Source organism: Alosa sapidissima, chromosome 1 (assembly GCF_018492685.1).
Source record: "Alosa sapidissima isolate fAloSap1 chromosome 1, fAloSap1.pri, whole genome shotgun sequence".
NCBI classification, from domain to species: domain Eukaryota; kingdom Metazoa; phylum Chordata; class Actinopteri; order Clupeiformes; family Clupeidae; genus Alosa; species Alosa sapidissima.
In genome coordinates, this window is record NC_055957.1 from 4,022,881 (window position 1) to 4,048,794 (window position 25,914).

Genomic DNA, 25,914 nt, shown 5'->3' on the forward strand with positions numbered 1-25,914 from the left:
GTGTGTGTCTGTGTGTGTGTTATTGTGTGTATGCAAGTGACTGTTTGCCTGAAAATGTGTATCTTAGTGTGTGTGAGTGTGTGTGTGTGCTTACTCGCTTGCATTCTGGTGTATGCCTGTGTGTGTTTGTGTGTTTTGGGCTGTGTGTGTATTTTGGATTGTGTTAGTTTGTGTGTGTGTGTGTGTGTGTGTGTGAGGCATTTGTGTGTGTGTGTTTGTGTGTGTGTGTGTGTGTGTGTGTGTGTGTGTGTGTGTGTGTGTGTGTGTGTGTGTGTGGAAGGGGCAATGAACAGATGGAAGAGAGGAAGCAGCTGAGTCCTCCAGGGAGGATAGGGAGTGTGTGTGTGTGTGTGTGTGTGTGTGTGTGTGTGTGTGTGTGTGTGTGTGTGTGTGTGTGCTGAGACGCACCGCTCCCATAACAGCCCAGGAGCGGGGCCCTCCGTGCGGGTCATGCGTCTCCGTGAGGCTCAGCCCTGCTCCCTGCCTGCCGGCGGAACCACCGCCTGCATGATCCGTAAACACGGAACCTTTGATCCGCGCCCGGAACAGCCAGGGTGGAATGCAGGGAGGTCAGGGGGCTGGGGTCTATCAACCGTGATGTAACAGAGAGGGGCGGGGCGGGGGGGGGGGGGTCGGTGTAATGTTTACATTCGCTTCAGCATGGGAAAGGAACTTAGGCCATCTCATAGGCATCTCATAGGCATCTGTTTGGCTCTGAAGGCAGCCCAAGACTACTGGTGCTTTTTGTGGCCGTTTGTAGTGTGATAGTTCTGACTGCTGGTGCTTTTTGTGGCCGTTTGTAGTGTGATAGTTCTGACTGCTGGTGCTTTTTGTGGCCGTTTGTAGTGTGATAGTTCTGACTGTTGTAATGTACAAGCTGACCGCTCTGCAAACACAATGACGCTAATGGACTATGTTATTATGTGAAGCGTGGCCGTGTGCTATTTTGGCCACGCCCCCGAGACAGTAATCAGGAGAAACTCTAGACATCAACCTCTCCGCTTGTCCTTTTCTGAAAGGTTAAACAAGACATTTTTTTTATTTTATATTCATGACATTATTTTATTGTTGGATTGCTCAATTATAACTCTGACGAGGATTAATATCTTTTTTTTTTTCATCAGTGAAAATTTGTGCAGCAATTAACATTAAGTGAGTGTCCCTGCCTGTGATTTATATGTTGTGCAATCTACATTAGACCTCTGGATCGGCTGCTCAATCACAAGCAAATTAGAATTGCTAATCACAAACAGCTGTCTTTCTCTCTCTCTCTCTCTCTCTCTCTCTCTCTCTCTCTTTCTTTCTCTCTCTCTCTCTCTCTCTCTCTCTTTCTCTCTCTGTGAATGAATATCTTTATTTGCCTGTCAGTATATTATCTCGCTCCCCATCTCTCTCTCTATCTATCTATCTATCTATCTATCTATGACAGATGGGCCCTGGCAGGTTATCTGTTTGGTTGAATGAAAGGGGTTTTAGAAGTTTTAAAAGTCTCTCTTTCTCTCTCTCCCCCATCTCTCTCTGTCTCTCTCTCTTTCTCTGTGTCTCTCTTTCTCTCTCTTCTGCAGAAACCAAAAAGAAGCCGTTCCATGTGTCCATCACCAAAGTGAAGAAGTTCGAGGGCTCCATGGCGTTCGTGCGGCGCTCCCAGTGGTCAATCGCCCAGCTGCGCCAGGTCAATGGGATCGACCCCAACAGAGTGAGTACAGATCCTGCCATCGCATCTGTGTGTGTGTGTGTGTGTGTGTGTGTGTGTGTGTGTGTGTGTGTTGGGCATCTTCATCCCTTGTCTCAGCAGGTTTAATTCTGTTTGAGTGTGTGTGTGTGTGTGTGTGTGTGTGTGTGTGTGTTTGTTTGTTTGTTTGTTTGTTTGTGAAGGGAAAGTGTGTGATAAAAGCTGAGGCGGCCCATAGATTGATCTAGCTGCCCTTAGCCAAGCAGCATAAGTCTCTTCCCACACCACCCTGTGCATTCTCTCACACCACCCTGTGCATTCTCTCACACCACCCTGTGCAGTCTCTCACACCACCCTGTGCAGTCTCTCACACCACCACCCTGTGCAGTCTCACACCACCCTGTGCAGTCTCTCACCACCCTGTGCAGTCTCTCACACCACCCTGTGCAGTCTCTCACACCACCCTGTGCAGTCTCTCACACCACCACCCTGTGCAGTCTCACACCACCCTGTGCAGTCTCTCACACCACCCTGTGCAGTCTCTCACACCACCCTGTGCAGTCTCTCACACCACCACCCTGTGCAGTCTCTCACCACCCTGTGCAGTCTCTCACACCACCACCCTGTGCAGTCTAGAACTGTCCTCACTAAGTTCTAGTCCTGTCCTCAGTCTCAGATAGATAGATAGATAGATAGATAGATAGATTGATAGATTGATTGATAGATAGATTGATAGATTGATTGATAGATAGAAGATACTTTATTGATCCCCAGGGGAAATTCAAGTCTCAGTGTCCACCACTGGCGTACGACTAACGTTGTTCTCCTCCTCTCCACCGTGCTGTACAGGACTCTCCGGAGTTCGATCTGACCTTTGACACCGCGTTTGACCAGTGGGTGGCCAGTTCGTGCGGGGAGAAGGGCATCTTTGTCCAGGTGCTTCACACTACCTGTCAGCAAAACTGCTCGGAGAGGAAGCCAGAGTTCGTCAACTGCCAGGCACACCTGCTGAGAGGTGAGACCAGTGAGCACAGGATGGTACTCTCTCCCCCCCTCATGAACAAGAAGTGCACTTTCAGTCAGGAACTACTTTTAAAGTACACTTAACAGTTCATACTGTGAGTTTACTTTAGGATCATAGTATACCAGAGGAAAAGAGCTTTTATGCACTCACGTATTTATGAAATATGAATAATAAGTTGTTTTTCCTTTAGGGGACCAGTTTAGTCCAAATAAGCATTTTTTATGCTTTGTTATTTATATCTGTGTATAGTAAGTGTATTTAAAATGTGTTATTGGTGCACTTCTTTTTCGTAAGGAACTTTGCCTGGGTCTGTGGCTCACACATACACACACACAGAAACACACACACACACACACAAACACCACGCCATCAGCCACAGGCCAGTGGAATATTTCTCTCCCCTAGAAGATTGGTATTTCAGCCGTTTTCAGCAGGGCATGCATATCAGAGGTTTAAACATTGAGTTTGGAAAAAGATCAGATTTATTTAATTTATTTGTTATGCTTGTGTATGCTGTGAGCACACATAAGCACTTCTTGCTTTTACAATAAACGGTGCCGGGTTATAGAAGCTGCTATCTTTGCCAAAGGCAATTCCTATTGGGGAAAATAAAATATGCGTAACGTTTCCCTGATGACATTTTATGCATTTTTGCTGTCAGAAATACCAGTCTTCTGAAAACATTAACTTTCTCTCCTAAACAGTACCATATTAATACACACACGTACACACACACACACAGCCGATCTCACAGCTGAAATGCCACTATCGCAAGCTGTGAGATCCTGGTGAGAACCTAGGTATCTGATGTAGAAAAACACTGTAATCTGCCATGGCTTCTCATGCTCATGAGACTGGCTTTCACAGATAAGATAAGATAAGACTTCATTTGATCCCACAACGGGGAAATGTACTTGTTACAACAGCCAAAGAAAATGGATCCAACAATAGTAAGAATAAATAGCCAAAATAATAAACAGTAAAGGAATTAAAATAAAACGTTGAGGAATAAAATAGTGCACAAAAAGTCTAAATAATAACAGCGGTGCAGTGCTTCATGACAGCCATATTATAGAGCCTGATGCAGATGAAAAGAATAGATTAGATTAGATTAGATTAGATTCATGAAAGACCTTCTTTTTGTCTGTACCCACTATAAGAAATAGTGAAAAATAATACTTTGATTGATGAGTATGGCCTATACCATAACCATATGGGAGGAACTCCTGTTGCTATACAGTAGAAGAGCCTATTGCCTATACTATACTATACTACTGTATATCCGTATGGAAAGAGCTCATGTTATGTCTTAAGACTGAGGAGGCAGAGAACAAAATGATTTTTAAACAAAAGTCATTTATTGAATCAAAAGTAAAGATTCAAAGATGCGACCTGTGGGGGAGCTGCAACAAGAGAATGCCTGAGCTGCCGATGAGACCTCCGCTGCCATTATCTGTCTGTGAGCAGCGGCGCTGTCTAGCGAAGTTTAATAAGAGCCAAACCCACAGTCGGCCCTCGTCTCAGTCTTTATCAGCCATCGATCGGTTTACTCCGCTGAGCTTCCCCTCAGCCTGTTTACTATGCAGCGCTAATCAGACCATCCCACACACTGGGTACACCACTCAGCACCACCAGAGGGAAGGAGGGAGAGAGAGAGAGAAGGAGAGAGAGATGGAGAGGGATGAAGGGAGAGAGAGAGAGAGAGAGAGAGAGAGAGAAGAGGGAGAAGGAGAGAGAGGGAGAGAGATGGAGGGAGAGAGAAGAGGGAGAAAGAGAGAGATGGAGGGAGAGAGAGAGAAGAGGGAGAAGGAGAGAGAGACAGAGGGAGATGGAGGGAGAAGTCCGGGAATGAGAGGGAGATTTTGAGAGAGATAAAGTATAGGGGATATAAAGTAAAGAAAAGTGAGTTTATTGAAATAGCATATCTTTATGCAGAGTGCAACCCAAAGCGTGTATGAGACAGAGTGCGAGATGGAGACGAAGTGATGTGATGTGTTTTGAGATGAGAAAGAGAGGTAGAACCTTAAAGGGAGAGAAAGAAAGAGTGATGACAGAAGAGAGAAGAATAAACAGTGAGTGAGAGGGATTGGCACTGGTTGGTGTTGTTGTACAGAGACGGGAAGTGAGTGGGAGAGAGAGAGATGGGGTGCGATCGGGACATGACCGCAGGTCGGACTCCAACCTGGGTCCCCGTGGGCACTCAGACCCGTTCATGGTACTGGCGCTGTAGCCTGCTGCGCCACAGCGCCCCTGGGAGCTGAGCTTTTAATACTCACTGCTGCAGTCAACAGAGAGAGAGAGAATGAGTGATCATGACCGAGAGAGAGAGAGAATGAGTGATCACGACAGAGAGAGAGAGAGAATGAGTGATCACGACAGCAGAGAGGGTGTGGATGTGTGTGTTGTGTAATTGGGAGCGCAAGGGTGTGTGACACAGAGGAAGGGGAGTGTGTGTGTGTGTTAAGTATTCAAAATTGTTTAATGTTTATCTCTGCAGCTGACAGCAAAGTGTGTGTGTGTGTGTGTGTGTGAGAGAGAGAGAGATTCAAACATGCTGCAGGGGAGTAGTGGGAGTGTGTTTCAACAGAGAGGGGGTGATTTGAGGTGTTTATTAGTGCTTTTGCAGAGTTTGACACTGAGTGAAGAGGTGCTGCCTATTTAACATGTAGCGTAATGCTCACTGCTGCGAGAGGAGAGAGAGAGAGGAGAGAGAGAGAGAGAGAGAGAGAGAGAGAGAGAGAGAGGATAAGGAGAGAGAGAGAGAGAGGAGAGAGAGAGAGAGAGAGAGAGAGAGGATAAGGAGAGTAAGGAGGGAGGGAAGGGCAGGGCTCGACATTAACGATGTCCCGACGTCCCGGGGACCATAAAAAATGCTTCCGGGACACAATAGAATGATGTCTGGGACAACTCTGGGACAGTAGAAAAAATGGCAAAGCAAATTTCAAAATAGGTACTTTTTTCCTAAACTGTTCACATGGGAATCTAAACGTATCTTTCTCGTCTTTATAAAATTATACAAAATTTGACCTGGCGTGACGGGCAGCTGGCAAAAGCAGCGTTAGCCAGCTGATCTGTAAAAAAGCGGTTTTGTACACGCAGCCTTACAACACTGTTTAGGCTACTGCTCTTCAAATCACTGTTGGCTACAATGTTATTTTTGGTACAAATATAGTAAGATACCCAAATGGGCTGGGTGCTTGCGTTTCCTTAGGAATCCGCCATATTGGTTAAGTGAATATTAAGTGACTCATAGGCCGACACAAAAATAGGGCACGGGCGGTAGGCCTAATGGGTCACTTTCCGATATAGAGGTTAACTTACGACGTTGTGGTTAACTTTAGGCTACTGCAAACTGCTTTACACTCTTCTTAGAGAACATTTACAATGTCAAAACAGCTTGTTACATCGAGATACATAGTTGCAGCAGATCTAACTACGCTTTGCTACTTAATTTAATTGGGAACGCATTTGAGTGTGCACAAGAGGGCGAGAGCGTGGCAGGAGAGTAGCCTATCTGACAGCTTCGTGGTCATTTCCAACGCTACTTATTGTTTTCACTGAGATCTGTGGCCATGACCTCACACCAAACTGACATTGAAATTAAAGACACGTGAAAATAGATTATTGACGGAATGTTTTACAACTCTGTCCGTCAAAACGATGGACAATGAACGTCTAGTGCATCCTCAAAAAAGAGCCAAAAGCGCAATCTCTGAAAATAAGTGATGTTTGCGTTAAGTTTGCGTGAAACAGCAAATGATTAATGTTAATAAAAATGGTCTTTAATGAATTGTTCAGAACTGACATGGTGGACCAGAACGAGTTAATTAAGTGATGCAAGTTACTGATCATTATGCTGTTTATTATGTAGAATGGGAAAAAACAAGAACTTGAATTTGGGACACTGGTTTTTAAGTCCGGGACAGTGCCAAGTAGAATTCGGGACAGCTGCGGGACCCTGAGAAAAAAAGTTAATTTCGAGCCCTGGGGAAGGGGCAAGTAGAAGATGGGGTAGTGCTGGTGTGTGTGTGTGTGTGTGTGTGTGTGTGTGTGTGTGTGTGTGTGTGTGTGTGTGTGTGTGTGTGTGATTCTCTCAGGGAGTTTAATATTCATCCAGGTGTGGTGCAAGACCACTGCACTCAGCATCCTCCCCAATTGGGAAAGGAGTGTGTGTGTGCGTGTGTGTGTGTGCGTGTGTGCGTGTGTGTTAGATGCTTACCCAGGCGTGGCGTTAGATCACTGCTCTCAGCGTTCCTCCCCTGCTGCCTGGTCCTCCGTGGGCGTGTTAAAGGTTGGCACCTGCGGTGTTGATGGGTAAAGAGCATCCCCCCGCAGAGAGGACCTGTTACTCAAACTCTACCCCTCTATACCCGCCAATGGGGCAAACATCAGCCCACTGAGACAAACTCTACCCCAAATATACCCGCTAATGGGGCAAGCATCTGCCTCTGATAGATCCCTTTCATGTTGCCTGAGAGCAGAGGAGGTGTGTGTCATGTGTGTTATTTATGAGCTGAAGGCATGGCTGTGTGTGGTGTGTGTGAGTGTGTCTGTGTCTGTATGTGTGTGTGTGTGTGTGTGTGTGTGCTACTGACGATGTCCACAGCGCTGACTCCACATAAGCCTTGCTGCTTATCAGCACTCCAGGCTGATCTCCACTCTGTCAGGTCTGTAGAAGCTCAGGAGTGTGTGTGTGTGTGTGTGTGTGTGTGTGTGTGTGTGTGTGTGTGAGATCTCCAGTCAGTCGGTCAGGTCTGTAGAGGCTCAGGATTGTGTGTGTGTGTGTGTGTGTGTGTGTGTGTGTGTGTGTGTGTGTGTGTGTGAGATCTCCAGTCAGTCAGTCAGGTCTGTAGAGGCTCAGGATTGTGTGTTTATGCCAGATCGCTCCCGGTCTTTCACTGCCATTGACCCCTACCAGCCAATACTACGACTTCCCACACACACACACATACACACACACACACACACACACCTCCATGACTGACTCCCCCTTCATCAGACACAGCTCATAAATCAGATGCGCCCCACTCTCTACTCTCTTGCTCTAGGAGACACACACACACACATACACATACACATACACACACACACACACACACACACACACACACACACACACACAATTACAGGTGCTGTTCTCTCGTTTCAGCCCTCAGAGTAGTGCGTGTGTGTGCGTGTGTGTGTTTGGGCTCACAGTGAGAACATTGGATTGAAGGTGGCACAGAAGAATGACGAGTCCAAAGAAAGAGGCTGAAAAGATGTGAGAGAAGAGAGAGAGAGAGAGAGAGAGAGAGAGAGAGAGAGAGAGAGGAAGGAGGAGAGGATGGAATATATAAATGGATGAATAAGTGGCACTAGTAGAGGTAGTTTTGCTGGATGTATCCGGTTCGTCCGCCTGTCTGGGTGTCTGCCTGCCTGCCTGCCTTCCTGCCTGTCCGTCCCAGTTTAAGTCTCACACCAGTGCAAAACAAATATGATGACGCTGCTCAGGTGTGGGACAACAACTGTGCCGGACACGTCCACCGACCTCCACGGAAACCAAGGTCATCACCCGCCTCCTCTAGAACCTCCACGGACACCAGGATCATCACCCGCCTCCTCTAGAACCTCCACGGACACCAGGATCATCACCCGCCTCCTCTAGAACCTCCACGGACACCAGGATCATCACCCGCCTCCTCTAGAACCTCCACGGACACCAGGGTCAGCACCCGCCTCCGCATAGACCTCTGCGGAAACCAAGGTCATCACCCGCCTCCTCCTCTCCTCTTGCGGAAACCAGCGCTCCCCCCACTACACTTCTACAAGTCGAACGTTACATTATTCTGCTTTCTGGTATCTTGACAACGGTGTTCTGTGTTGCTATCTTACTAGGCTGTCCGAAACAAAGTTCGTAGCTGGTACCTTGATGCCTGCTACGGCAAGTGACTCGTTAGAGAGCTGAAGGCAGCGAGACAGCAGACGGCTCCCTTCTGTTTCGGACAGACCCCTAGACAAAGGAAAGAAAATAACAACACAACTCGAGGTGGAGTTGAAGAATTAGGGGAATCAGTTTAACAGAAAAGGGCAAGTTTGAAGAGGAAGGTTTTTAGAGCCTGCTTGAAGGATGGGAGGGTCTTTGATTGGTCTGTTGGGAAGGGTGCTCCGGGGGAAGGGTGCTCCGGGGGAAGGGTGCTCCGGGGGAAGGGTGCTCCGGGGGAAGGGTGCGGCAGCTGGGAAGGGTGCTCCGGGGGAAGGGTGCTCCGGGGGAAGGGTGCGGCAGCTGGGAAGGGTGCGGCAGCTGGGAAGCGTGCGGCAGCTGGGAAGGGTGCGGCAGCTGGGAAGGGTGCGGCAGCTGGGAAGGCCTTGTCGCCCACGATCCAGAGATTCAACATTTAGATCCTTTATTAGCATGGCTGTTTGAGTGACAGGTTGCCAAAGGTAGTTTAAGGAATAACACAGCACTTTAACAACACTGTTTCAAAAGCTCTTCTGCTCTACTGTAAGGAATAACACAGCACTTTAACAACACTGTTACAAAAGCTCTTCAGCTCTACTGTAAGGAATAACACAGCACTTTAACAACACTGTTACAAAAGCTCTTCTGCTCTACTGTAAGTTGCCCATTAAGGAATAACACAGCACTTTAACAACACTGTTACAAAAGCTCTTCTGCTCTACTGTAAGTTGCCCATTAAGGAATAACACAGCACTTTAACAACACTGTTACAAAAGCTCTTCAGCTCTACTGTAAGGAATAACACAGCACTTTAACAACACTGTTACAAAAGCTCTTCAGCTCTACTGTAAGGAATAACACAGCACTTTAACAACACTGTTACAAAAGCTCTTCAGCTCTACTGTAAGGAATAACACAGCACTTTAACAACACTGTTACAAAAGCTCTTCAGCTCTACTGTAAGGAATAACACAGCACTTTAACAACACTGTTACAAAAGCTCTTCAGCTCTACTGTAAGGAATAACACAGCACTTTAACAACACTGTTACAAAAGCTCTTCAGCTCTACTGTAAGGAATAACACAGCACTTTAACAACACTGTTACAAAAGCTCTTCAGCTCTACTGTAAGGAATAACACAGCACTTTAACAACACTGTTACAAAAGCTCTTCAGCTCTACTGTAAGGAATAACACAGCACTTTAACAACACTGTTACAAAAGCTCTTCAGCTCTACTGTAAGGAATAACACAGCACTTTAACAACACTGTTACAAAAGCTCTTCAGCTCTACTGTAAGGAATAACACAGCACTTTAACAACACTGTTACAAAAGCTCTTCAGCTCTACTGTAAGGAATAACACAGCACTTTAACAACACTGTTACAAAAGCTCTTCAGCTCTACTGTAAGGAATAACACAGCACTTTAACAACAGCGTTTCAAAAGCTCTTCTGCTCTACTGTAAGTTGCCCATTAAGGAATAACACAGCACTTTAACAACAGCGTTTCAAAAGCTCTTCTGCTCTACTGTAAGGAATAACACAGCACTTTAACAACAGCGTTTCAAAAGCTCTTCTGCTCTACTGTAAGTTGCCCATTCTCTTCTCACCCTGGACTCTCGGCCAGAGAGGATTAGGCCCTGTCCCGGGCTGGTTGCAGATTTATGTGGTGACGTCCAGGGTGTAGCAGCCTTAAGTGTGATAAGTGGACAGCTCCATATTTCAAGCTCTTTATTTTGTTTCCTGTTTGTCCTGTTTCCAGAAGGAATGGATCCGGCTCCGCTCAAGTGTAGTGTGTGTGTGTGTGTGTGTGTGTGTGTGTGTGTGTGTGTGTGTGTGTGTGTGTGTGTGTGTGTGTGTGTAGTGTGTGTGTGTGTGTAGTGTGTGTGTGTGTAGTGTGTGTGTGTGTGTGTGTGTGTGTGTGTGTGTGTGTGTGTGTGTGTGTGTGTTGTGCAACACCATGAGACCCAGCAAGTTGTGGCAAATCATTAATGTGTCCTGACTGAGCATGCAGTGCTAGGGATCGACCGATATGGTTTTTTCAGGGCCGATACCGATATCAATTATTACCAAAACAGGAGGCCGATAACCGATATGTAAAACCGATATGTCAGTTGTCAAAAAGGGGGGTAGATAGTAAAGGCTATATGCTGCAAAAAATTCATTCAAAATCATTTAATTATGCAAACTTTTCTTTCTTCTTTTGATACACAATTGTCTATCAACTTGCATCACTTTGCAAGTGTAAATCCTGTGTATCATGTTAATCCAAGAGCTGAGTGATAGCAATTATTTTCATGGAGTAGGCCTGCACAATGGGCTATGTGCTTGTTAAGGGACCTGTCAGAAAGAGGATGCTTTGCCATCGTGTGTGTGAGTGCACGAGAGGGAGAGGAAGAGGTGCATGCGTGATGGCAAGTGTTACGGTTGAATAGTTTAACAAAACAGTTTTAAAATAGTTCTTAGGCTATTTAAGCATGCAATTTGTGTCCATGTGTAGGCTATAAGCTACACTTTTGAGAGTCTAAAAGGCACGTTAATAGCCAGCTCAGGACGCGATTTACTTCAGGTCGGATTAAATTACGGTTGGCCCTGGGTGCATGTAGTCTTTTCTGACAGTCTGTTTCAAAAAGGAGCAATTAGACTTTTTGACGTTCGCTATTGCATAATTTAGGACTTGTCTGTACTATGTCCTCCGAGGTGTCCCGTTATTCACAATTAACGAACGAGGCGGAGGCAGAGAACTCCCGACACGCAGCACCCGAGTTTGTGGGATAAGTAAACAGCATCAGTACCGTGCATCAATCGGGAATTCGCTAAATGAAGGAAGTGGGTGCTTTAGGCTACTTATTGATCCGGATCAAAGAGACAATAGCTTACAAAGTGGTGTTTTTGTAACTTTAGTGTAGATGATTGTGATTCACTGCAACTTCAGCAATGTAGGCTACCTTCCTTACCTTGGAAAAATAGCTCCTTAGGCTACAGCTGAAGCCCAGTCTACAATATGCCTCAGTGAGAATCCTAAACTTCAGTCTTCCATCCTGATTGGCTGCATTCGTGCTAACGAACAAATCAGACGGTGTAGTGGGCGGGACAATACTCTTGACCACAGAGCAGCAAATTCAGGGAGTGAGAGACGCTTTACAGAGAAAGTAGCGCGTTTCATTCTTTATCCATTTCAATATCGGCTTATCGGTGGAAAAAATGACCGATACCAATTATTATAAAAAGGCTAAATATCGGCCCTAATAATCGGCCCGGCCCCTATGCAGTGCTCTATCTATGCGTTACGTAGTCATATACTGTACTTCCATAGGTAGCCATACAGTAGTTCTCAGACACACATAAGGCAGTGTGTGTTTGTGTGTGTGTTCATTCATGTTTGCCTATATTCATGACTGTTTGTGTGTGTGTGCATGTGCACTCTCAGGAGAGTCTTGTGTGTGATTCCGCCTCAATGCTTGATGTGTTTGTGAATCTCCACGAGAGCCACTGGCCTCTGGCTGAGCCGTTGTGACGGCCAATTATCTGTTCCTGGACAAGATGGCTACAGACTCCCGTCTTATTTCATAGGCAATAACCTCCCTTCTTATTTTGCACACACACACATACACACACACACACACACACACACACACACACACACACGCACACACATCCCTGCCGTGCCGTGACTGCAGGAACTGGTGCCGTTGTTGACCGCAGACAGAGGCGCAGTGTGTTTTGGTCAGAGCTTGCCTTGGCGTGTCCGTTCTCTGTCCGTTGATTGAGACGTGGCCCTTTGTGTTGCGCCTCTACGCGCTAGCGTTAAAAAGCCCAGCTGGTGGCTCCGCCAGTGGGAGTGACCTTTCAGAAGACGCATGCTCAGGCCCTTAATCACACTCGTTGGGGATGATATGAAGTTTCTTCGATGTGCATGAGTCATGGAACTGGCTGGTACCGGTTAGTTTGCACCACAGAGTTGGACTACATTTAAGAACACTTCAGATAGCTTGGCTCTGGTCTGGCTCTTGGCTTGGTTTCCAGATAGTAAACAGCGATAGAGGAAGCTGAAGCTTAGACTCAAGCAGAGGTTAACCACTTTGTTTAACATCCAGAAGGAGAAAAGCAAAAAAGGCCCAGATTAGACTCAATAAGTGACTTCTATCAGTAGATACTAGTAGCAGTTGTGCATTATGCCTGATAATGCATTAAGTATATATAGCAGTAGATTACTAGAGCAACTTTACAACGGGGAATAGAGATGGGTTATACTGTAGGAATAGAGATGTATTAGGAATAGAGATGCGTTATCCTGTAGGAATAGAGATGTGTTATCCTGTAGGAATGGAGATGTGTTATCCTGTAGGAATGGAGATGTGTTAGGAATGGAGATGTATTAGGAATAGAGATGTGTTATACTGTAGGAATAGAGATGTATTAGGAATAGAGATGCATTATACTGTAGGAATAGAGATGTATTAGGAATAGAGATGTATTAGGAATAGAGATGCGTTATCCTGTAGGAATAGAAATGTATTAGGAATAGAGATGCGTTATCCTGTAGGAATAGAGATGTATTAGGAATCAGGGCTTGAAAAACGAAATTATTTTTCAAACGTTCTGTTCCGAACGGTTCAGGTAGGCCTATGTTTAACGTTTTCGTTCTTGCATGCGTTCCGCCACCAACATATTGGTCCTGAACCGGTTCGGAACGCAAAATATCGTTCGTTCTTAAAGTTCCGGCAGTGTTTGGCGGGCCTATCAAGTCTATTTTTGTGGATTTTACCTTAGAATAGACGTAGGCTACTCATTATTTCCCCTTGAGTTAGCCTATACCGTATCTATGCCCAAAAATAATAAATCACAGGCGGCATCCAAAAACATTCAGATGGGCTATTCATCCCATAACCTACAGACTTACTGTAGGCCTAGCCTATAAATAATTTCTTATCAAAAATATTTCTGGATATGTGCCAAACTCCTTACCTGGTTGTAGCCTAAGTTTTATCCATATGGAGATCTTCAAAGGCTTGCGCTATAATTCCAACCCTGTTTATAAACGAACCTGTCTGTTGCTGACAAGCCCTATCTCAAATTTCCCGTTTAACTCTTCTACATAGAATAGGCTATAATTGCGCAAACATTTCAAATCCCGACTTTAAAACAACAAGGCGTGGACAGGCAAAATAGGCTATTACGCATAGGCTACAAACAATTTCCAAATCAGTTTCAGTAGCCTATGCTACGAGCTGGCCTAAGATCCGAAGTGGCAGACGGATAGGTTACATTACAACAGCAAGACAAAATATACACATTTGGACCAAAGGTCCATTTATTCGTTTTTTTTTTTTTTTCAAACTGCAGAAATCAAATTATTAGGCTGTTATATAGAGAACGAAAAAAAAAAACGTTATTAACCGGTTTTGTGGATTTCAGAATAACGTTTCTGTTCCGGAACAGTTGAAGACCATTTTGTTTTCGTTTCTGTTTCCGTAAAATTCTGTTCGTTTCCGGTTTTCGTTTTCGTTCCTTGAACCGGTTCGGAGCCCTGTTAGGAATAGAGATGTATTAGGAATAGAGATGTGTTAGGAATGGAGATGTGTTATCCTGTAGGAATAGAGATGTATTAGGAATAGAGATGTGTTAGGAATAGAGATGTGTTATCCTGTAGGAATGGAGATGTGTTATCCTGTAGGAATAGAGATGTGTTAGGAATGGAGATGTGTTATCCTGTAGGAATAGAGATGTGTTATCCTGTAGGAATAGAGATGTATTAGGAATAGAGATGTGTTATCCTGTAGGAATAGAGATGTGTTATCCTGTAGGAATAGAGATGTGTTAGGAATGGAGATGTGTTATCCTGTAGGAATAGAGATGTGTTATCCTGTAGGAATAGAGATGTGTTAGGAATGGAGATGTGTTATCCTGTAGGAATAGAGATGTATTAGGAATAGAGATGTGTTATCCTGTAGGAATAGAGATGTGTTATCCTGTAGGAATAGAGATGTGTTAGGAATGGAGATGTGTTATCCTGTAGGAATAGAGATGCGTTATCCTGTAGGAATAGAGATGTGTTAGGAATAGAGATGTGTTATCCTGTAGGAATGGAGATGTGTTATCCTGTAGGAATAGAGATGTGTTAGGAATAGAGATGTGTTATCCTGTAGGAATACAGATGTGTTAGGAATAGAGATGCGTTATCCTGTAGGAATAGAGATGTGTTATCCTGTAGGAATAGAGATGTGTTAGGAATAGAGATGCGTTATCCTGTAGGAATAGAGATGCATTAGGAATAGAGATGCGTTATCCTGTAGGAATAGAGAGCTCTGCTCCTTCTCCACTGGGTTCTCCACTGGGTGCTGATCTAAATGTGCTGTCCATGTTGTTTCATCAGAGTAATAAGAGATGCAGAGGCCCTGTGAGGCCGGAGGGGGCCGTCTCACAACTTCACAACTTCAGGACTGCTTTGAAACAACAGACTGGGATATCTTCAAAACAGCTGCCACCCACAACAACCACATTGACATTGAGGAATACACAGACACTGTGACCTCCTACATCACCAAATGCATCGATGATGTTACAGAAATAAAACACATCACCACTCGGGCCAACCAGAAGCCATGGCTGACAGGAGACGTCCACAGACTGCTGAGGGCCAGAGACAAAGCCTTCAGAGCTGGAGATGTAGCTGGCCTAAGAACAGCGAGGGCTAACCTGTCCCAGGGCATCAGGAAGGCAAAAAAGGATTACACAGACAAAATAACAACACACTTCAAAGACAGCAGAGATGCACAGAGCCTATGGCAGGGCATACAGGCCATCACTGACTACAAGCCTGCGCCACGGAGCTGTGAGAACAACACCTCTCTGCTAAATGACCTGAACAGTTTTTTCGCCCGTTTTGAAGCACAAAATGACACTCACCCACAGAAAACCCCACCTCCCCCCCACGACCAACCCCTGTACCTGTCCTCTGCCAGCGTGAAGAGGACACTAGCCACCATTAACCCACGCAAAGCAGCAGGCCCAGACAACATACCAGGACGAGTGTTGAAGGACTGTGCAGAAGAGCTGAAGGATGTTCTTACAGACATTTTCAACACCTCTCTGGAGCAAGCAATCATCCCATCACTTTTCAAAACTGCCACCATCATACCCGTGCCAAAGAAATCATCACCATCATGCTTCAATGACTACCGTCCTGTAGCACTCACGCCAATAATCATGAAGTGCTTCGAACGGCTAGTCATGTCACACATCAAAGCCACCCTACCCCCCACCCTGGACCCCTTCCAGTTTGCATACCGAGCCAAACGATCCACAGAGGATGCAATCTGCTCTGCCCTCCATCCAGCCCTCACCCACTTAGACAATAAAGACTCATATGTGAGAATGCTGTTCATAGACTTCAGTTCAGCATTCAATACCATAATACCACAACAACTCATCAGCAAACTGGACAAGCTAGGATTCAGTACCTCCCTCTGCAACTGGCTGCTGGATTTCCTGTTGCAGAGACCACAAGCAGTACGTGTCGGGAACAACACCTCAAGCACTCTGACCCTGAGCACGGGGGCCCCTCAAGGGTGTGTGCTCAGCCCCCTGCTCTTCACACTGCTAACACATGACTGTACAACCACTCACAGCTCCAACCATCTGGTGAAGTTTGCGGACGACACAACACTGGTGGGCCTCATCACTAAGGGCGATGAGGCTCACTACAGAGAAGAAGTAGACCTGCTGGCTAAATGGTGCAAAGACAACAACCTCCTGCTAAATGTCAGCAAGACCAAGGAGATTGTTGTCAACTTTCAGAGAGGCCACAAACAACTGCCACCACTGTCCATCGACGGAGATGCTGTGGAGAGAGTGAGCAGCACAAAATTTCTGGGGGTGCACATCAGCGACGACCTCTCCTGGACCACCAACACAGCATCACTGGCGAAGAAAGCCCAGCAGCGCCTCTACTTCTTGCGCAAATTGAAGAAGGCAAGTGCCACGCCTCCTGTCATGACTACATTCTACAGAGGGACCATCGAGAGCATCGTCTCCAGCAGCATCACAGTGTGGGGCGGAAGCTGCACAGATCAGAACAGGAAGACCCTCCAGCGCACTGTTAACACAGCTAAGAGGATCATTGGAGCACCACTCCCCTCCCTGCAGGACATTTACACCACCCGCCTCACCCGCAAAGCACTAATGATTGTCAAGGATACAACCCACCCTGCACACGAACTGTTCAGCCTCCTGCCCTCTGGAAAGCGGTACAGGAGCCTCCGCTCCCGCACCACCAGACTGGCAAGTAGCTTCATCCACCAAGCAATCAGGATGCTGAACACTCTACCCACTCTCCCATCACTGACAGCCCCCCCCCACCCACCAGCCAACCAGGAACCTAGGAAACTAGGATCCTGTCTACCAAACCCCCCCCCCCCCCAGTTACTTCATGTAACTGTTAAGACTATAGAAATATACAACACAACTACCTCTATTTTTTTTTAATATATGTCCTATATTTCTATTTTGATACATACATGTTCTATATTTCAGTCTTGCACTTTAATTTAATGTTTATTGTCTATGGCTATGTCCATAGTATGTCTATGTCTGTATTTAAAGCATGTCTATGTCTGCATGGGAAAGTAAGAAACGAAATTTCAATTCTTTGTATGACCAGTGCATGTAAAGAAATTGACAATAAAAGCCGACTTGACTTGACTTGACTTCTTCCACTTGCATCAGCCTACAGACAGGCCTTCACCCGACATCAATCAATCACATTTGAACACACTTACTAATGAGACTAAATTGATTAATTGAACACCTGAATTAATGTTCACTTTGTTGGTATAATTGTTTGTTATGTTGTGCTTGGAGTGATTTTTGTTTTTCTAAATGATTGGACGATGCGCGGTGCTTTCCGTAGGGTCAGATTGACTGATTTGGCCTGCAGGTTGGTCTCGTCTCTCTGCTGACTATTCCCTGAAGGCTCTTTTCCACTCAAATATGCTGTTGAGGTACAGCTCAGCAGATAAACAAATCAGTAGTACTCCCACTTAAGCACTGTGCTGGAATCCTCAGTACTGACAACACTCAGAACATTCTAGATAAGAACATTCCCTCACACATTGGAACATTGTATTTCAGTTCATGTCTGTTGAGATGTTCTTAATTGGAATGTTCTTCTGATGGAGGTTTCTAGAACACCGCTTGTGTAAAGCGTCATTCCACTTTGGATGAAGAAACTGGTCACAGAACTCGACTAAGTCAATCTAGTCAACAATGTGTGCTTCAGAGTAACTTACTAGTAACTTACTAGGTGTGGTGACCATCTAACTAAACTAAACAGCCTAAACCCTGAGGATGAACTGACCGAGATTAACCTGAGTGACCCAGAATGCTCTCTGGCTGCTGGACATGAAGCGTCTTGTTGTCTCCCACAGCGGACGATCAGTCAGTAAGTTCAGCGAGTAAAGTCTTTGTCCGCTGCCAGATCTATTTGAGGAAAAAGGGGGTCAGACTGAAGAAAGAGGTGGTCTCAGAGGCAGGCCGTCTGCTTAGCGCAGGTAAGCCCAACCGTGATGCAATAATGTGCTGATAATTATTTTTCCAGGTCCGACCGGACCCAAAGCGGCTCTTTTTCTTTTCCATAGACGGTAAAAGAAACAGTTTTTTCCCCCCACTATTCAGAGTAGCCTACACGAAAATGGTCATCCTACAACTCACCTGTGCCTCAACATAATAACATCCTGTTTTCCTCAGAGGCCTGGACGTTACCCTTGATCATATAATCTGGCTGCACAGCTACACCAATTACTCTGTTAGAGTCAAGTGATGCTTTTTATAACTCCAAAACAGAGGTGATCAGGAAAAAGTTCACAGGGTCTGAAGACAGGCTGGCATCAAAGTCAAAGTCAAAGTCTGCTTTATTGTCAATTTCTTCACATGTCAAGACATACAAAGAGATCGAAATTGCGTTTCCTACTATCCCACGGTGGAGACGAGACATATTTTACCAATTTGGTCCACAGACAAACATAACATTCAAGTAAACAATATAAAAAGTAAAAATAAGAAGGCACATACAATGAAGAAATAAGAGCAGCAAAATTTGGTAGAAATTGTGCAATTGTGCATACAGTAGACAGTCAATATAATAGTGCAAAAGTCAGGCCAATAAATGGCTGAGGTAGTTTTGTTTGACCTAAGTATGCAAGTGGCATAGTGGTGCAAGTTATGTAAGAGCAGCAGAAGTGTGTTCAGAAGTGTTCAGGACAACAGGACAACAACAAGTTGCAAGTATGCAAGTGTACAAGTGGAGTAGTGCAAGTGGAGTAGTACAAGGCAGCCATTTTGGGTCTAAAAGTCCAGGATCTTATGTAGCTGAGGGTGGAGGGGGGAGAGAGTTCAGGATCCTAACAGCCTGGTGTATGAAGCTGTTGGTGAGTCTGGTGGTGCGGGAGCGCAGGCTTCTGTACCTCTTCCCAGAGGGCAGTAGATCAAACAAATTGTGAGCGGGGTGACTTGCATCACTCACAATTTTGGTCGCCTTGCGGGTGAGGTGGGAGGTGTAAATGTCCTTCAGGGAGGGGAGAGAAGCACCAATAATCCTTCCAGCTGTGTTCACTATGCGCTGCAGGGCTTTCCTGTTGTATTCAGTGCAGCTTCCGCCCCACACAGCGATACAGCTGGAGAGGATGCTCTCAATGGTGCCTCGGTAGAATGTGGTCATGATGGCTGGTGGAGCACTTGCTCGCCTGAGTTTCCGCAGGAAGTACAGGCGGCGCTGAGCTTTGGATTACAAAATGGATTACATACGACTGCTGAGATCAACGAACATGGCATGATGCTGGCATGATGTTGGCATGGTCTTCTAGGTCCGGTGGTAATGTTAGATAACAGCCCTGTTAAACACAGTCGGGTAGACTACACTGGCACACACACACACACACACGGATTACTGTGTGCTGAAGCATATTGTAAGTTGCTTACACTTGTGCCATCTGTTATCTGTGAATGTTGACTATTGATATTTATCATGAATTTTCTCATTAATTCCTAGTTGAAACTGAACTCCCTGAAGTCGCTGGTTTGTTTCTGGTGTAATGAGCTGTGAATGTGCATGTGTAGAATTATTTTTCAAATGCCCTTAACTAGGCTGTGTGCTAGGAGGTGAATAGTGGCCTTCATGTCCTCTCTACGCTTTACCATGTCAGACAAATTGAAAAGGACAATGCTCTTAGTGGACTCCCACTCCACCGAACACACTGAAATGTCAGGGCGTGGCTTTTGTGGTATTTAAGCTAGAGGTCAGAACGTCGTAAACGGTGCCCTGGTCTTCTCAAATCTCCCAATGAGAGCCAAGGCCGTTTCCAGCTTCATGCTGCACTGCTGCTGGAGAGAATGAATGAGGAGCTCTTATCGGCTCAGGTGAGAAGGTTCCAGAAGGTCACCATTTGCATAAATTAGTCAGAAGGCACGCGAGAGTGTGTGTGTGTGATTGTGTGTGTGTGTGTGTGTGTGTGTGTGTGTGTGTGTGAGAGAGAGAGGTTCTCAGGCCAGCTTGCCAGCTCCCAGCAAGGGAGTTTCACACCCCTGTGAGTTTTGATGCTCCTTACAGCTGCGTACACACACACACACACACACACACACACACACACACACACACACACACACACACACATACATAAGCACACACACACACACACACACACACACACACACACACATACACATACACATAAGCACACACACACACACACACATACGCACAAGCACACACACACATACGCACAAGCATCCAACTTCCACACTTGCATGTAGACATGCACATACCTTTAAACCATCATTGCTCCACATCCTTTCTGCCTTTTACACACACACGCACGCACGCACGCACACGCACACACACACACACACACACACACACACACACACACACACACACACACACACACACACACACACACACACACACACACACACACACACACACACACACACACACACACACACACACACACACACACACTGGATCTTTATGGCATGGCATATAAGAGTGTGGTTAAAGCGAAACCAGCAAGAACTCTCACTGGGGTCTGTGTGGGTGGCATCTGTGAGCTGAGACACACACACACACACATGCAGTGGTGTTACCCATGTCTGTTGATGGCCTGTTAGATCAGGATGTCCTCCCTGCGGGAGCTCTGTACGTGAGCAGACTGTGTGTGGCAGACATGCCATGTGGTGTGAAGTTTACTCAATAAACAGCCAGAGCAGCACCAAGGAGACGCGTGGGGATGTAGCAGTGGGAATGACGCGTACGTCACGCTGCAGCACTGTCAGTTAACACCCCCACCTGCAGTGGAACAACGTCTCTGGAATATTAGGAACGTCTCTAGAATATTAGGAACGTCTCAGGAATACTATGAACGTCTCTAGAATATTAGGAATGTCTCTAGAATATTAGGAACGTCTCTAGAATATTAGGAACATGGAACTTTCAATTCAAAAGGACTTTTTCTGCAGCAGGGAGAGCAGCTGGTTAATAATAAGGATTAATGCCAAATCTGAAAGATATACTCTAAATGATACTGTGCTGTCTCATTTGTAATCTGAAAGATATACTCTAAATGATACTGTGCTGTCTCGTTGGTAATCTGAAAGATATACTCTAAATGATACTGTGCTGTCTCGTTGGTAATCTGAAAGATATACTCTAAATGATACGGTGCTGTCTCGTTGGTAATCTGAAAGATATACTCTAAATGATACTGTGCTGTCTCGTTGGTAATCTGAAAGATATACTCTAAATGATACTGTGCTGTCTCGTTGGTAATCTGAAAGATATACTCTAAATGATACGGTGCTGTCTCGTTGGTAATCTGAAAGATATACTCTAAATGATACTGTGCTGTCTCATTGGTAATCTGAAAGATATACTCTAAATGATACTGTGCTGTCTCGTTGGTAATCTGAAAGATATACTCTAAATTATACTGTGCTGTCTCGTTGGTGATCTGAAAGATACTGTATACTCTAAATGATACTGTGCTGTCTCGTTGGTAATCTGAAAGATATACTCTAAATGATACTGTGCTGTCTCGTTGGTAATCTGAAAGATATACTCTAAATGATACTGTGCTGTCTCGTTGGTGATCTGAAAGATATACTCTAAATCATACTGTGCTGTCTCGTTGGTGATCTGAAAGATATACTCTAAATGATACTGCGCTGTCTCATTGGTAATCTGAAAGATATACTTTAAATGATACTGCGCTGTCTCATTGGTGATCTGAAAGATATACTCTAAATCATACTGTGCTGTCTCATTGGTGATCTGAAAGATATACTCTAAATTATACTGTGCTGTCTCGTGGGTAATGGAAGATAAAACAACCTCTAGGCTTTGAGAGCCAAAACTACTTCATTTTCTCATATACAGTTTTTTTGTGGTTAAGAAGTCACTCTTGCATTAGAGATTTACTTAACCACCAATTACAATCCTTTTCAAAACTAAATACTTTATATGCATACAATATTACCTACTGTATGGAGGACATATCTGTATATATATATAGCCAATAACTCAGTGTTATGGTGCTGTAGAGATTAGTATGCAAATTCATTGTGTCCTAAAATCCTCGTGAAGCGATCTTTGAGAAAGTGTTAAAGTATTTTTCAGTGTTAGACACAGTTCAGAGATTTGTGTGTGTGTGTGAATGTTTGTGAATGTTGAGTGGTGTCTGGGTATTTGGATCTTGTCTGTGCCTGTGCAAGCATCCTGGGCAATCAAGTTGTCACCGCACTGTGGTTTAGTCCTACCAGAGACGTGTGTTTGCTGATGGCTGTCTGATGACACATACACACACACACACACACACACACACACACACACACACACACACACACTAACTCAGTCTCCCTGTCCAATGGCACAGTAATTACAATCAGCCCCCTCTGTTACTGTCTCTTCTTGTTGCTCTGCCTCTTTCTTTGTTTCTGGGTTCACACCAGGGCATGATTTCATGCATATCCCCCACCCCACACACACACACACACGCACACACACAATTTGCTGTTGCCAACATTTTTGTTTGATTCTGTTTTCACCCCTTGTTTTCTTTTTTCCCAAAACGCCCAATTTTATTGATATCAAGGGGGCGTAAAAGTAATTTTTTCTTGTATGCTGCAGATGGAAAAAGAAAATTAGAAAAAAGATATTGGATGCTTTCCGCCACAGGTCACATTCTGCAGTTGAAGATTAGCATCTTCTGAGTTCATTACTGTAGTACCTCAGATTTACTTGTTACACTAACTGTCATGTGAGATTTTCCATTTGTCTGCAGTCTGCACCTGTGTGAGTGTGTGTGTGTGTGTGTGTGTGTGTGTGTGTGTGTGTGTGTGTGTGTGTGTGTGTGTGTGTGTGTGTGTGTGTGTGTGTGTGTGTGAGAGTGTGTATGCGTATGTGCGTGTGTGTGTTTGTGTGAGTGTGTATGCATATGTGCGTGTGCGTGTGCGTGTGTGTGTGTGTGTGTGCGTGCGTGCGCGCGCGCGTGTGTTTTATTTTAGTTAAAGTGGAGGCCGTGGGGAGGTCATGTCATTCCATCCTGTGGAAAATCTTCATCAGAGCAATGTGGATTTATCACCCACAATGCATCACTTCACTCCTACAAATCCCCCAGAACCTGACCGTCTGTTAACTGGCTGTGGAGGCACTCCCTGCCTCTCTTCGGAACACACACACACACACACACACACACACACACACACACTCACACTCACACACGCACACACAGAGTTATGATTTAAACCTCCAAACACACAGAGGAGAAGCACACACCTGTGATGGAGAGAGCGTGAGGTGTGACTGGGTGAGGTGTTGTTTTCCTGGACACATCTATACAATATCAACATCAATGCCTTCTCTGTTTCTTTGGATAGAAGTGTGTATGTAGACATTAGTGCAAACCACACTGCTAAGGCACTAGAGACGCTGATACACTCTGTGTGTGTAAATGACTAGTGTTTGGAGACACACAGTGGAGCCCTTTGCAGTGTGCAGAGGCCTTAAAGGAACACGCCTGACTTTCTAATGAGGAAACAGCACTCAAAGAATCTCCCATAGAAATGTATGGGGTTAGTATCTCCCATAGAAATGTATGGGGTTAGTATCTCCCATAGAAATGTATGGGGTTAGTATCTCCTATAGAAATGTATAGGGTTAGTTCGTAACGCAAACATGGCAGTTGTCTACACATATTCCGCCTCTTCCGCTGCCAAAAGTTCACATGTGAATACATTGTGCCAATAATGTGGTATGTTGTGGATACATTATGCCAATCATGAGTTGCCGTGCTTCTTTAACTTCCCTTGGGTAGTATAGAATCTAAACTACTAATGTATACTATAAATTGCATTGAGATGACTGAGTGTGAACTACTGATTTCCATAGACAACAACTGTGTATGGCTGTGTAGAGGTTATGATTGGTGCATGGGATCCATTGCCTGGACCTGCAGGATTTTTTAAAGGCCCACTAAAGAGTTTTTTAACCTTAAAATAACGTTTCCAAAATCACTTTTATGGCACTTAAACTCTTAAAGCGATGGTTCGGAGTAATGTCACCCTAGGGTCCTTTGCACCATGACCCCGAGCCAAACACCCTCCCAGAACGTGTTTTCCCTTGGTCGAACCCTGGTCGAGTAGCGCTGTCAGAAACGAATGACTTTCTGCAGTCGTAATGGTACCAAATTTTATCTCGTAAATTACCCCACTAATAATGCCCTGAATGGTACGAAACTTCTACAGTAGTACAACTATGTTCTTTACTCATAAAACGAGGCATTGAAAAGTTTGTAAATACACCAGGAGTGTATTTAAATAACACATGCCTGATGGATTCTACTATACCGCTGCATCGACGTTACTTCCGTGATTTGGGAAAAGCCCGTAAAAGTCCTGGCAGGAAGCATGCATAAGGATGTAGATCCAGGAATGCACTAATATTTTGTTCGTAGTACCAGTTTGCAACAATTATTAGTTAACACTAAGTTGTAAACACTTCGGCAAAAAAATATTAAAAACTGGATATACAAACGTTGATGTAATCGCTTCCTGACAGGACTTTTACAGGCTTTTCCCAAATCACGGAAGTAACGTCGATGCAGCGGTATAGTAGCAGATAGTAGCATCCATCAGGCAAGAGAGTTATTTAAATAAACTCCTGGTGTATTTACAAACTTTTCAATGCCTCGTTTTATGAGTAAAGGTCATAGTTGTACTACTGTAGCAGTTTCGTACCATTCAGGGCATTATTAGTGGGGTCATTTACGAGATAAAAGTTGGTACCATTACGACTGCAGAAACTCATTCGTTTCTGACAGCGCTACTCGACCAGGGGACCAGGGTTCGACCAAGAGGAAACAGGTTCTGGGAGGGTGTTTGGCTTGGGGTCATGGTGCAAAGGACCCTAGGGTGAAATTACTCAGAACCATCGCTTTAATAGGGCGAGGAGGTTGTATCACTTATAATATCCCTAAGCAAGCTTGCTCTGGCGGGTAGGAACACTTTAGTTAAAGAGTGTGATATGTAGCATTTTCTAATTACCTCTGAGCAGGAAATGACATCACTGTGCTTTCCTCTGTCCTCCTGTTATTAATGCGTTGTTTTGCTCTCGCCGTTATTAATGCGTTGTTTTGCTCTCGCCGTCTGCTGTCTAAGAGCTGTGGTCACACACACACACACACACACACACACACACACGAGGAGAGGCCGGTGGGGAATGAGTAATGCTGATCTTAAGGCTCAAGGAGAGCCATCTCGTACAGGCACTCTGAGCTGGGAGCTGATTGGCTGTGTGGGTTTGGACTTTATTAACTTCCTTTTGAAGGAGGATGAAAGGAGATCCAGCTGGCACAGGTTCCTGTCTGAGAGACACACACACACACACACACACACACACATACACATACACACACACACACACACACACACACACACACACACACACACACACACACACACATGGTGCCGCAGTACCTGGTCTATCTGAGCTGTCATACACACTTAAACACACCTGTGTGGCTAATATCATTCCCGAGTCAGCATACACACACACACACACAGGCACACACAGATCAGTAGTTTTAGTTTAGTTTTTAGTTTTTGTCTTTCCTGAGTTGTCACACACTTTTGCGTACACACACACACACACACACATCACACACACACCCTGCTGTGACCACCATCCTGCTCACGCTGACGTTCAGCTCACCTGTCTGCACACCTCAGGG

At 45.0% G+C, this 25,914-nt stretch overlaps 1 protein-coding gene across 3 annotated transcripts in view; it reads left to right on the forward strand.

Annotated features, from left to right (window-relative positions):
* The window catches only part of stxbp6 (syntaxin binding protein 6 (amisyn)), a 119,235-nt gene that overhangs the window by 80,958 nt on the left and 12,363 nt on the right, over window positions 1-25,914 (forward strand). For 2 of the 3 annotated variants that reach the window (XM_042087300.1, XM_042087288.1), the window contains 3 exons: window positions 1,566-1,696; window positions 2,522-2,687; window positions 18,064-18,186. In XM_042087300.1, the coding sequence (XP_041943234.1) occupies window positions 1,566-1,696; window positions 2,522-2,687; window positions 18,064-18,186 (420 nt within the window). The remainder of the gene's footprint in view (window positions 1-1,565; window positions 1,697-2,521; window positions 2,688-18,063; window positions 18,187-25,914) is intronic. The other variant, XM_042087309.1, reaches the window with a different exon arrangement.